Source organism: Thalassophryne amazonica, chromosome 14 (assembly GCF_902500255.1).
Source record: "Thalassophryne amazonica chromosome 14, fThaAma1.1, whole genome shotgun sequence".
In the NCBI taxonomy this organism is placed as follows: domain Eukaryota; kingdom Metazoa; phylum Chordata; class Actinopteri; order Batrachoidiformes; family Batrachoididae; genus Thalassophryne; species Thalassophryne amazonica.
Genome location: NC_047116.1, coordinates 12082008 through 12095044, shown reverse-complemented (window position 1 = coordinate 12095044; position 13037 = coordinate 12082008). Strand labels below are relative to the sequence as shown.

General features: G+C 42.6%; 1 protein-coding gene across 1 annotated transcript in view; it reads left to right on the top strand.

The window, feature by feature from the left end:
- The first annotated feature begins 1147 nt into the window (after positions 1-1147).
- The window catches only part of itgbl1 (integrin, beta-like 1), a 103809-nt gene continuing 91919 nt past the window's right edge, over positions 1148-13037 (top strand). The window contains exons 1-2 of the mRNA XM_034186236.1: positions 1148-1440; positions 12287-12489. Coding sequence (XP_034042127.1) covers positions 1349-1440; positions 12287-12489 — 295 coding nt within the window. The 5' untranslated portion in view covers positions 1148-1348. The remainder of the gene's footprint in view (positions 1441-12286; positions 12490-13037) is intronic.

The window sequence follows — 13037 nt, the reverse complement described above, 5'->3', positions numbered from 1 at the left end:
TATGTCTCAAAAATCGAAAATGCACAACAAAACAAATGAGGAGCGAATGGGAGGAAACTGAAGTCGACGTCTGTGACCGAACTGTAAGAAACCGCCTAAAGGAAATGGGATTTACATACAGAAAAACTAAACAAATCCATCATTAACACCTAAACACAAAAAAACAAGGTTACAATGGACTAAGGAAAAGCAATCGTGGACTGTGGATGACTGGATGAAAGTCATATTCAGTGAAGAATCTCGAATCTGCATTGGGCAAGGTGATGATGCTGGAACTTTTGTTTGGTGCCGTTCCAATGAGATTTATAAAGATGACTGCCTGAAGAGAACATGTAAATTTCCACAGTCATTGATGATATGGGGCTGCATGTCAGGTAAAGGCACTGGGGAGATGGCTGTCATTACATCATCAATAAATGCACAAGTTTACGTTGATATTTTGGACACTTTTCTTATCCCATCAATTGAAAGGATGTTTGGGGATGATGAAATCATTTTTCAAGATGATAATGCATCTTGCCATAGATCAAAAACTGTGAAAACATTCCTTGCAAAAAGACACATAGGGTCAATGTGCAGACGTTAAACCGATAGGGTTTATAGGGTTTGTTGTCATCATGTGCTTTTAATCTGGTAAGTGACAAAATGATAGCATTTTTTTGAGTTATTGTCTGCACAGTCTGACTAGGATGGACAAACTCACTCACTCCCTCACCCACTCATCTACATTTTTCCTGTCCAGATCTGGATCTGCCTAAACATTTTAACTGTAATTTGTCTGGTCAGCTGCTTCGATGGCCTGAACAACAGGATATACTGTATCTGAGTGGAGAAGTTAAAAAAAAAAGCAGCTTTGAAAAATATCCAAGTAACTAAGCAAAGATTTTGCTGCCAATTTTGCTGGAACGGCCTGTCCACAAACAGCACAGCGATGGAATGTTGAATTTATATTAGTTTTGTAACATGTGCCCATATTTCCTCAATTCCTTGTGCACACATCGTTATTCTGTTCTTTTGCATGGAAAAGGAAGGAAAAACACTGAAAGCGAGAATAAAAAACAGTCTGCTTCTAATTACATCTCAAAACAATGACTTAACTTTTTGTTTTTGGCAGGTTTCCCTGTTGCAGCTCCTGCCCAGGATTCTGTCTGAGAGTCAGGACTAATCAAAGGCACTTGTCTGGAGAGGACTGTTGGCCTCTGAAGGGACAGAGCCAGTTCAGACCAGCCTGCTGCGCTTTCTCTCCTTTTCTTTCGCTCTCAGCGTCCTGTCTGTGTAGGGCGACGTGTGCGTACTTACTCAGAAATTCCTTCAAGCTACTTCACTTCTGATTGTGTGGATTCTAATCATGCACACTGAGGCTTTTCTACAGTCCATGTTGGTGCCGGTGCTTCTGATTCTGCTCTCGACCGTGGAGGACACCTTGTTGCAGTCAGTGAGGTGAGTTTCCACACAGCTTCTTGTTTGTTTTAGGAGGTTTGGAAAGTTAAGGAGTGCCTGTCTGCTTGTTGCACTTTCTCTTTTTGCAGCCTGCCAGATATCAGCCTGCATTTCAGTTAAAATTTTCATTTCTTTCTTTTCTTTCCAGTTGTACATCATACAGTTGCCATTGAATGCCATATTGACAAATGATCCTTTGCTGACACAACATTGTGTCACATCCACAAAATGCTGTAAAGCATCATTATGATGGGAAGGAAACTAACAGTGTACTAGTAAGGTGCTGAATCTCCACAAGCCAGCAGAACAGTTTCAGTGCAGGTTGGCATTTATTCTACAGATTCTATTCTATATTTGTTTCCATCAAGTGATCTTGCTGACTGACAGTGACCAGATCCGATCTGTGTGTCTGTGTGACAATCCTCTTTTTCTGTTACTATAGTAGAAAATGTATGGGTGACTTCACACAGGTTTTCTCCACCATTCGGAAGATTCAGACAGCTTTCAGTGGTTTTTCAGTTGTGTGACTATCCGAGAAATTGTGGAAGAGGTGAGCATGTCACAACATGTCCTGTGAGACTTCAACACGAAGGCGCTTTTACTGCGCCATCAGCTTCGTGCCAAAGCCATCGGCATGAATTTCGCTGCAACTCTTTTCATGGCAAAATCTTCTGTCACAGTGGAATGTGCCGAAAAAGTGCTGATGTCCACCTCTTCCACAATTTCTTGGATAGTCACATGACGGCCCCGCATCACCACAGCATTCACTTTGGAAATGATCCGGTCATTTCAGCATGTTGATGGCTGCCCGGAGCGTGGCTCGCTCTCCACTGTTGTACGGACATCTTTAAACTGGTTGTACCACTCCTTAATCTGTGTGATGCCCATAGGATCGTCACCGAAAGCCGTCTGAATAATCCGAATGGTTTCCACCTGGCTGTCGCCCAGTTTCTGGCAAAATTTGATGCAGTCGCGCTGCTCCAGTCATTCCGCCATTTTCTTGCAAAAAAAAAAAAACGACAAGAGACTCCATCCATCCTCACACAAAGGCTGCTTACAAACAAATGACGCAATCGACAGGCGTGAAAAAATTCATGCATGCGCACAAAGGTTCAAGGTTTGCTCATGCAAGCACACATGATTCAAATCCATCAGGTTTTTGAAAAAAATAAAAAGGTCCGATATTTTCTAACAGACCTCGTATATATATATATGCCACTGCCACAGTAATTGTTGATTTTTGACACATTTGGGTATAAGATAAAGAATATCCCCAAAGGTCCATGGAGAAGAAGATTGGAGGCCAAAATCCAGAAAGCCCAGAAGGATCTTAGCCAACTAAAAGAGGCACAGAAGGGCATCATGAGGCACAGGTCCTGGATGGATAAGAAGTACAATAAGATGTCCATAACTGAGGCCCTGGAAACTGCCAAACAAAGGCTCACAGCTCTGGCTACTCAGCCGAAGAGATGCACCAGAGAAGCAGAGGCCAAGAAAATAAATGGCCTGTTCTCCAATGACACTTCCAGGGTGTACTTTCAGCTGAAAGGGGAAAAACATAAAACAACAACAGCCCAGCCCAGAACTGAGACTGTGTAATACTGGAAGAACATCTGGGAGAAAAAGGCATCACACAACAACAATGCCAAGTGGCTGGTAGACCTAAGAGTACACCACAGCCACCTCCCAGAACAACAACCAATCAACATCACAAAGGCAGACATCCAGCAATGAGTCTCAGGAGGGATTAACAGCACTCCATGTGCGTCTGGCAGTACAAATGGGTGAGCTACTAAGAGCAGGTACTCACCCAGACTGGCGAACACAGGGCAGGACAATCCTGATCATACAGGACGCCCACAAAGGTATGACACCCTCAAACTAAATCAAATCAAATCAAATCAACTTTATTTATATAGCGCCAAATCACAACAAACAGCTGCCCCAAGGTGCTTTATATTGTAAGGCAAGGCCATACAATAATTACGGAAAAACCCCAACGGTCAAAACGACCCCCTGTGAGCAAGTACTTGGCCACAGTGGGAAGGAAAAACTCCCTTTTAACAGGAAGAAACCTCCAGCAGAACCAGGCTCAGGGAGGGGCAGTCTTCTGCTGGGACTGGTTGGGGCTGAGGAAGAGAACCAGGAAAAAGACATGCTGTGGAGGGGAGCAGAGATCAATCACTAATGATTAAATGCAGAGTGGTGCATACAGAGCAAAAAGAGAAAGAAACACTCAGTGTATCATGGGAACCCCCCAGCAGTCTAAGTCTATAGCAGCATAACTAAGGGATGGTTCAGGGTCACCTGATCCAGCCCTAACTATAAGCTTTAACAAAAAGGAAAGTTTTAAGCCTAATCTTAAAAGTAGAGAGGGTGTCTGTCTCCCTGATCTGAATTGGGAGCTGGTTCCAGAGGAGAGGAGCCTGAAAGCTGAAGGCTCTGCCTCCCATTCTACTCTTACAAACCCTAGGAACTACAAGTAAGCCTGCAGTCTGAGAGCGAAGCGCTCTATTGGGGTGATATGGTACTATGAGGTTCCTAAGATAAGATGGGACCTGATTATTCAAAACCTTATAAGTAAGAAGAAGAATTTTAAATTCTATTCTAGAATTAACAGGAAGCCAATGAAGAGAGGCCAATATGGGTGAGATATGCTCTCTCCTTCTAGTCCCGGTCAGTACTCTAGCTGCAGCATTTTGAATTAACTGAAGGCTTTTCAGGGAACTTTTAGGACAACCTGATAATAATGAATTAGAATAGTCCAGCCTAGAGGAAATAAATGCATGAATTAGGTTTTCAGCATCACTCTGAGACAAGGCCTTTCTAATTTTAGAGATATTGCGCAAATGCAAAAAAGCAGTCCTACATATTTGTTTAATATATGCATTGAATGACATATCCTGATCAAAAATGACTCCAAGATTTCTCACAGTATTACTAGAGGTCAGGGTAATGCCATCCAGAGTAAGGATCTGGTTAGACACCATGTTTCTAAGATTTGTGGGGCCAAGTACAATAACTTCAGTTTTATCTGAGTTTAAAAGCAGGAAATTAGAGGTCATCCATGTCTTTATGTCTGTAAGACAATCCTGCAGTTTAGCTAATTGGTGTGTGTCCTCTGGCTTCATGGATAGATAAAGCTGGGTATCATCTGCGTAACAATGAAAATTTAAGCAATGCTGTCTAATAATACTGCCTAAGGGAAACATGTATAAAGTGAATAAAATTGGTCCTAGCACAGAACCTTGTGGAACTCCATAATTAACCTTAGTCTGTGAAGAAGATTCCACATTTACATGAACAAATTGTAATCTATTAGATAAATATGATTCAAACCACTGCAGCGCAGTGCCTTTAATACCTATGGCATGCTCTAATCTCTGTAATAAAATTTTATGGTCAACAGTATCAAAAGCAGCACTGAGGTCTAACAGAACAAGCACAGAGATGAGTCCACTGTCTGAGGCCATAAGAAGATCATTTGTAACCTTCACTAATGCTGTTTCTGTACTATGATGAATTCTAAAACCTGACTGAAACTCTTCAAATAGACCATTCCTCTGCAGATGATCAGTTAGCTGTTTTACAACTACCCTTTCAAGAATTTTTGAGAGAAAAGGAAGGTTGGAGATTGGCCTATAATTAGCTAAGATAGCTGGGTCAAGTGATGGCTTTTTAAGTAATGGTTTAATTACTGCCACCTTAAAAGCCTGTGGTACATAGCCAACTAATAAAGATAGATTGATCATATTTAAGATCGAAGCATTAATTAATGGTAGGGCTTCCTTGAGCAGCCTGGTAGGAATGGGGTCTAATAGACATGTTGATGGTTTGGAGGAAGTAACTAATGAAAATAACTCAGACAGAACAATCGGAGAGAAAGAGTCTAACCAAATACCGGCATCACTGAAAGCAGCCAAAGATAACGATATGTCTTTGGGATGGTTATGAGTAATTTTTTCTCTAATAGTTAGAATTTTATTAGCAAAGAAAGTCATGAAGTCATTACTAGTTAAAGTTAAAGGAATACTCGGCTCAATAGAGCTCTGACTCTTTGTCAACCTGGCTACAGTGCTGAAAAGAAACCTGGGGTTGTTCTTATTTTCTTCAATTAGTGATGAGTAGTAAGATGTCCTAGCTTTACGGAAAGCTTTTTTATAGAGCAACAGACTCTTTTTCCAGGCTAAGTGAAGATCTTCTAAATTAGTGAGACGCCATTTCCTCTCCAACTTACGGGTTATCTGCTTTAAGCTGCGAGTTTGTGAGTTATACCACGGAGTCAGGCACTTCTGATTTAAGGCTCTCTTTTTCAGAGGAGCTACAGCATCCAAAGTTGTCTTCAATGAGGATGTAAAACTATTGACGAGATACTCTATCTCACTCACAGAGTTTAGGTAGCTACTCTGCACTGTGTTGGTATATGTTATTAGGGAACATAAAGAAGGAATCATATCCTTTAACCTAGTTACAGCGCTTTCTGAAAGACTTCTAGTGTAATGAAACTTATTCCCCACTGCTGTGTAGTCCATCAGAGTAAATGTAAATGTTATTAAGAAATGATCAGACAGAAGGGAGTTTTCAGGGAATACTGTTAAGTCTTCAATTTCCATACCATAAGTCAGAACAAGATCTAAGATATGATTAAAGTGGTGGGTGGACTCATTTACATTTTGAGCAAAGCCAATTGAGTCTGATAATAGATTAAATGCAGTGTTGAGGCTGTCATTCTCAGCATCTGTGTGGATGTTAAAATCGCCCACTATAATTATCTTATCTGAGCTAAGCACTAAGTCAGACAAAAGGTCTGAAAATTCACAGAGAAACTCACAGTAACGACTAGGTGGACGATAGATAATAACAAATAAAACTGGTTTTTGGGACTTCCAATTTGGATGGACAAGACTAAGAGTCAAGCTTTCAAATGAATTAAAGCTCTGTCTGGGTTTTGGATTAATTAATAAGATGGAATGGAAGATTGCTGCTAATCCTCCGCCTCGGCCCGTGCTACGAGCGTTCTGGCAGTTAGTGTGACTCGGGGATGTTGACTCATTTAAACTAACTTATTCATCCTGCTGTAACCAGGTTTCTGTAAGGCAGAATAAATCAATATGTTGATCAATTATTATATAATTTACTAACAGGGACTTAGAAGAGAGAGACCTAATGTTTAATAGACCACATTTAACTGTTTTAGTCTGTGATGCAGTTGAAGGTGCTATATTATTTTTTCTTTTTGAATTTCTATGCTTAAATAGATTTTTGCTGGTTATTGGTGGTCTGGGAGCAGGCACCGTCCCTACGGGGATGGGGTAATGAGGGGATGGCAGGGGGAGAGAAGCTGCAGAGAGGTGTGTAAGACTACAACTCTGCTTCCTGGTCCCAACCCTGGATAGTCACGGTTTGGAGGATTTAAGAAAACTGGCCAGATTTCTAGAAATGAGAGCTGCTCCATCCAAAGTGGGATGGATGCCGTCTCTCCTAACAAGACCAGGTTTTCCCCAGAAGCTTTGCCAATTATCTATGAAGCCCACCTCAAACTACCGGCCAATTGCCTACCTCTCCACAATGTGTAGGCTCCTGTCAGGCATCATAGCAACCAAGTTGAGTAGGTACATGAGTCAACACATGAGCACAGCTCAGAAGGGCATTGGAAATAATACCAGAGGGTCGAAGCACCCGTTACTGGTTGACCGAGCAGGACACCAGAGCTCAAGGACCAGACAGACCAACCTGAGCAGTCATCAGATACCCAGCTGGGATAATAAGTTGGCCACAGGTGGAGATAGATGCCATTGATATCAAGACATGAAAATTTCTCACAATGTATGAAGGTTTCCACTTATAGTCCAGTACTTGGAGGCTCTATGAGCAGCGCAAGTAGGGAGGGTGAGAATTAGTGAGTGTCAGAGCCACAATCCAGGATGAGACAAGGGGCATTCATGAATACATCAGAAAGATGGTAGAAAGATGGTCCCTCAGGATCAGCTGCTTCAAGAATGCCGCAGGCAGCTGAAGACAGGTTGTGATAAGAAACAGGAGGAGGAGATATCATGGAAGACCAAGCCCCTCCATGGGATGTACCATTGATAGAGAAAGTGGCTGACATCAAGAAGACCTACCAGTGGCTAGAAAAGGATGGCCTAAAGGACAGCACAGAGGGTCTTATGTTCTCAGAGGGCTTGTTCTCAGCACAAGAACAAGCCCTAAGCACCAGCTCCATACAAGCAGGAGTCTACCACAGCCAACAGGACCCAATTTGCAGGCTGTGCAAATGTGCCCCAGAGATAGCTCAGCACATAGTAGCAGGATGCAAGATGCAAGCTCGGACATCGTACAATGAGAGGCACAACCAAGTGTCTGGAAATGTGTACAGGAATGTCTGTGCTGCATACAGATTAGAAGTCCCAAAGTCCTGATGAGAGATGCCACCAAAGGTGGTTGAGAACAACAGGGCTAAAGTCCTGTGGGACTTCAAATTCCAGACAGACAAGCAACTGCTGGCCAACCCACCATACATAGTGATGGTTGACAAAGGAAAGAAAACCACAGTTGTGATTGATGTGGTAATCCCATCTGACAGCAAGAGCAGAGAGAAGGAGCATAAGAAAACTGAGAAGTACCAAGGGCTAAAGGAGCAAGTGGAGCAGATGTGGAAGGTAAAGTCCAAAGTCATCCCAGTGGTAATAGGAACACAAGGAGCTGTAATGTCCAAATTGGAAGCGTGGCTCTAGCTGATTCCAGGGACAACATCAGATTCAAATGGGATATGCAAATAAGTTATGCTTTTACTGGCACTCTGAACAAAGCCTACATTTCTGGAACTCTACTGCAGGGATAGAACATCGTTCTTTCAAAACAAATTTCATTTAACATTTTGATGAGGGTGGTGGAAAGTGGAGTCTAACAAGTGAGGTCAGGGAGCATGCGCCAAGGCCACATTCACCACATAACTGCCCCTACACCTGGATCACAACAAGTGCATCCCCACCTCTCAAAAGTAACCATCTTCAAGTTGCTGAGGTCCTCAACACTGAGGTGCTTGTGTGCTGGATCATACACCAAGAAATGGGCAACATCGCGCATAGTCATACCAGCCATACCCAAGGGTTCTCCAAAGAGATCTATACTCAGGTTTGTTCTATAATTGTATTCCAATTTTGCGGAGATGAATCAAACTAAACACTTTTGGAAAGTGTATGCAATAACCATTCAGAAAATGGAACCATCAATTTTCTTGGAAGACACCATAGTGGCCATCTTGGAGTTTTAAAAATGGCTGCTAATTTTTTTCCCCAATATCTTGGCTTAAAAATGACCTAGGATCTTCATTCCAGTGGCTAAATACACATTTTCAGAGCAAAGAAATTCAATGGTCCCAATTACAAAAATGCATGTGTGGAAAAAGTTACATTTATGAATGGTCATCTTGGATTTTCATGTCACTAACAAGCTAAACACACACCAGGTTTAGCTAGTAAGACGTTCTAAAAGCAGGTGCCTGAGTGACCACTTAAGGTATATCAGGGCAGCTAAAAAAAGTAGGGATGGCGCTTTCAGCAAATTTGAAATTCGACTACAAAAGTGAAGCTGAGACAGAATGTGTCATGTGTCACATTCTGTATCCAGGAGTCAGTGTTATACTCATCAGGGATCTTCTTCCAAAATGTTTCCACTCTGCAGAGGAGTTTTCTTAAAACTATCTAAAGAAACCATTAAAGTGTGAAACCTGTTTGAAACACAACTGAAGCACATTTTTATGTAATTTTGACGCGAGTGAGAGGAACAGTTGATCTGATGATTTTTCAATTTCAGCTTTTCAGTTTCAATTTATTTTCCTTTATATAGCGCCAAATCACAACAGAGTTGCCTCAAGGCGCTTCACACAAGTAAGGTCTAACCTTACTAACCCCCAGAGCAACAGTAGTAAGGAAAAACTCCCTCTGAGGAAGAAACCTCAAGCAGACCAGACTCAAAGGGCTGACCCTCTGCTTGGGCCATGCTACAGACATAAATTACAGAACAATTCACAAAAGGAATATACAGGAAATGCTGTTGGTGCACAGGACAGGAGGGTCACCAGCATAAATACATTTTCCATCTCTGGATGGAGCTGCACATTATGCAGAGAGAAAAAAAAAGAATCAGGCATCAGAAAGACAAAAAATACTGTATATTTTGCCAGCATTAATCAACAAAAAAAATAGAAGACATACTAAGGTGATTGCCGGCCACTAGCCCTAAACTTCACTAAAAGACCCAGAATTTAGGTAAAGTTGAGGCCGCTGCACCCTCCGTTTACTAATAAAATTAATTAAAAGAGTAAAAAGCATAAAACAAAACTATACCAGTATGCTACCCATACGAAAGGGAAAATAAGTGCGTCTTAAGTCTTGACTTGAAAATCTCCACAGAATCTGACTGTTTTATTGACGCAGGGAGATCATTCCAGAGAACAGGGGCACAATAAGAGAAAGCTGTATGGCCTGCAGACTTGTTACTCACCCTAGGGACACAAAGTAGTCCTGCACCCTGGGAACGCAAAGCCCGGGCCAGTACATAAGGTTTAATTAGGTCAGCTAAGTAGGGAGGTGCCAGTCCGTGAACAGTTTTATAGACTAGTAGTAGAACCTTAAAATCTGATCTCACTGGGAGAGGAAGCCAGTGAAGGGATGCCAAAATGGGTGTAATGTGGTCGAACTTTCTGCTTCATCTCAGAAGTCTGGCTGCAGCATTTTGAACCATTTGGAGAGCTCTAATGCTAGACTGTGGTAAACCAGAAAATAGAACATTGCAGTAGTCCAATCTAGAAGAGAAAAACGTATGGATCAGGGTCTCAGCATCAGCCATAGACAGGATGGGACGAATCTTTGCTATATTTGTCAACCCTCAGTGGGGTTGACAGTTGAACTGTTTCGATTTAGGGGTGGTTCCAGAGTAGCATATATATAGGATGCCTTGAAGTAGGTTTAGGTTTGAGACATTCCACGCGTGTTGTAGGTAGCAGACATGAAATCTTTGCTATTGCTGGAACAACCACTGGGCCATCCTCAATTTCAAAATCATCCAATGTAGTAATGGGTATTAAGTTTGCAAAGCATATCCCTCTATGATTTTTATGGACACGTCTACGGAAGCAGGCCACAGTCTCAACTTGTTGATTTTCCCTCCCTGGCAGATAAACTGCACTATCACCATAGTGGATTTTATACACTAATTTCCCCGCTAAGCTAATGGATTCCACACCCACATTTGTCATAAGCCTTGCAGGGTCTCTAATCACCTTCTCCATTGTCTGCTGTAAATTCCTAATGTTACCCTCCCTGTAGAGCTCTATCTATGTTCTCAGACAAGATGGCGGTGCCTTCCCCAGTAGGGTGGAGGCCGTCCGGCATCAGCAAGCCACGGCAGCCCCAGAAGGAATGCCAGTTATCAATAAAGCTAAAGCCTTGCTGTCTACAAAATTGAGCTAGCAACCTATTTAACGATGTCAGCCTGCTAAACGCCTCATCAGTACCCCGAGAGGGGAGGGGACCAGAGACTATTAATCGATGCCGACACATCTTTCTGGCAAGGTCACAAGTCCTCTCTATGTCCATTTTTGTTCCTTAGTCTGTCTTCCCTTCTGCAGTGTTAGCACCCTAAGATGGGATGCAATGTCAGGAGCTCTGGCCCCAGGAATACATTTAACGTCAGCCGGCATCTGTAACCTGACTTTGCGGGTGATAGAATCCCGTATCACTAAAGTCCGGTGTTTCAGCCTGGAGACAGGAGTGGAAGTCACTTGTGGGCTCAGAGAATTCACATGAGGCAATTCCAAGGGGGAGAACCGATTCACAGTTCGTAGTGACGAGTGTGATCGGGGTACCACAACCGGGCACCAAGCCCTACAGGGCTTCCTCCGCCTAGCCACAGTCCGAAAGCCATCCTCCACAGCCGGCGTTTCTAGGCTGATGCTAATGGCCTCGCTAGCTGGCCCAACAATAACCTCAAGTGGAGTGCCTGTAACATCTAACTCCACTGAGCTAAGAAGCTGTTCTAAGTTATGGACACAGCTCTTTAAGAGAACCACCCTATCTTCCAACATCACACAGGATTTACGGAGGGTGTAAAGTAGTGTACTTTGTGGACTAAGAAATTAAAGTGTATAGCCAAGCGAGCACGAGCTAACCAATAATGGATAAGCTAACCACTCCTAAGGCTCACACAGGATTCACACAGATGTAAATAAATGAATTAAAATTCACAGCAGTTACACTGAAAAAGTAGCAGAAGTATTAGACTTGTCGGAACAGTAACAGTAAAAAGAAACAGTAAAAAAACCTCCTACAAGTAAACCACTCCTAAGATTAACTCAAGAGTAAAGTACTAAGCTAAAATTGATGATTGTCTGAAATGTGTCGATGCTTCCCCAAAGAAATGGATGCTGGCATTCCTGAGGAAAGGGCAGGAAAAGAAGAATGTTTAACAGTTTCCAAATGAAACAAATCTCACTGAGAGCCGCCAGTGGAGCAAAAGCAAAGCAGCAGCTGTTTTTTGCTGGATCTCCACCTTAACACAACAAAAAATGTACTTTCTGAACTAGGATGACCCCTGCTTAATTTTCTTCAACTTTACACTCTATCTTTCCAAAAACACCCCGACACATTGATTATGGAAGAGAAGCTGGAAATCAGGCCGTGGCTACATTTCAGACAGTAGGAAGAAAATTATCCATATTGCACAGTACATTTGAAGTTACAGCACCCTGCTCAGAATAAAGACCGGACTGAGGAAACTTATTTGATTGTGAAACTCAGGTGGATAGACACTTGACCACAGCAGTAACTTTTTCATTTTCCTCCAGCCAGGCGGGTGGCATTTGTCGGTTATCCACAGAATCGTCCCTGCGCCGCTGCAGGACACCTGATGGTAAGATCTGCAGTGGGAAGGGCAAGTGTGACTGTGGAATCTGCATCTGCCAGGCTGCAGGTCCAGGAAAGTTCTACGGGCCTCACTGTGAATGCCACGACTGGGTGTGTGCAACACACAATGGAAAAGCGTGCAATGGTGAGTACGCTGATAGACACATGAGGAGTCTAGCATTATAGAAGGATTAAAAACTAAAATTGTTAAGTAGCATTAAGTTTTTACTCGTGTCAACATTTGAATTGGAATTTGCAGTTTTGCTTGGGCACTTAAATCCACACGTTTCAGGCCATCTGAGTGTGGTTAATAAAGTGATGCAGCAGACAGGCGCATACTGGTCTCACGTCACAGAAAGTTGGCAAACTGACTCTCCAGCTGATCTTTAGCAGCTGTTTCAGTCTGGCTCTGGGACAAAGAGAGAACCTAGTTGGCAAAGTTTCTAAAACCTACTGAGTTTCAGTTTTAACAAGACACTTTGTCCCAATCATGAACTGAATCATATTTTGGACTTGAACGTGGAGTTTCTGAAGGTGTTTTAAGGCTTTATCTTGATGATCTATTGCACACCGTCTAAACTGCATGAGTGTACTGGGGGTGTGTCCAACCCCATTTTTCAACTTACACAGCACCTAATCTGACCACAAAGTGAGGCACAGGACACAGTGGGTTGTGGTTTGTGCATAATATAA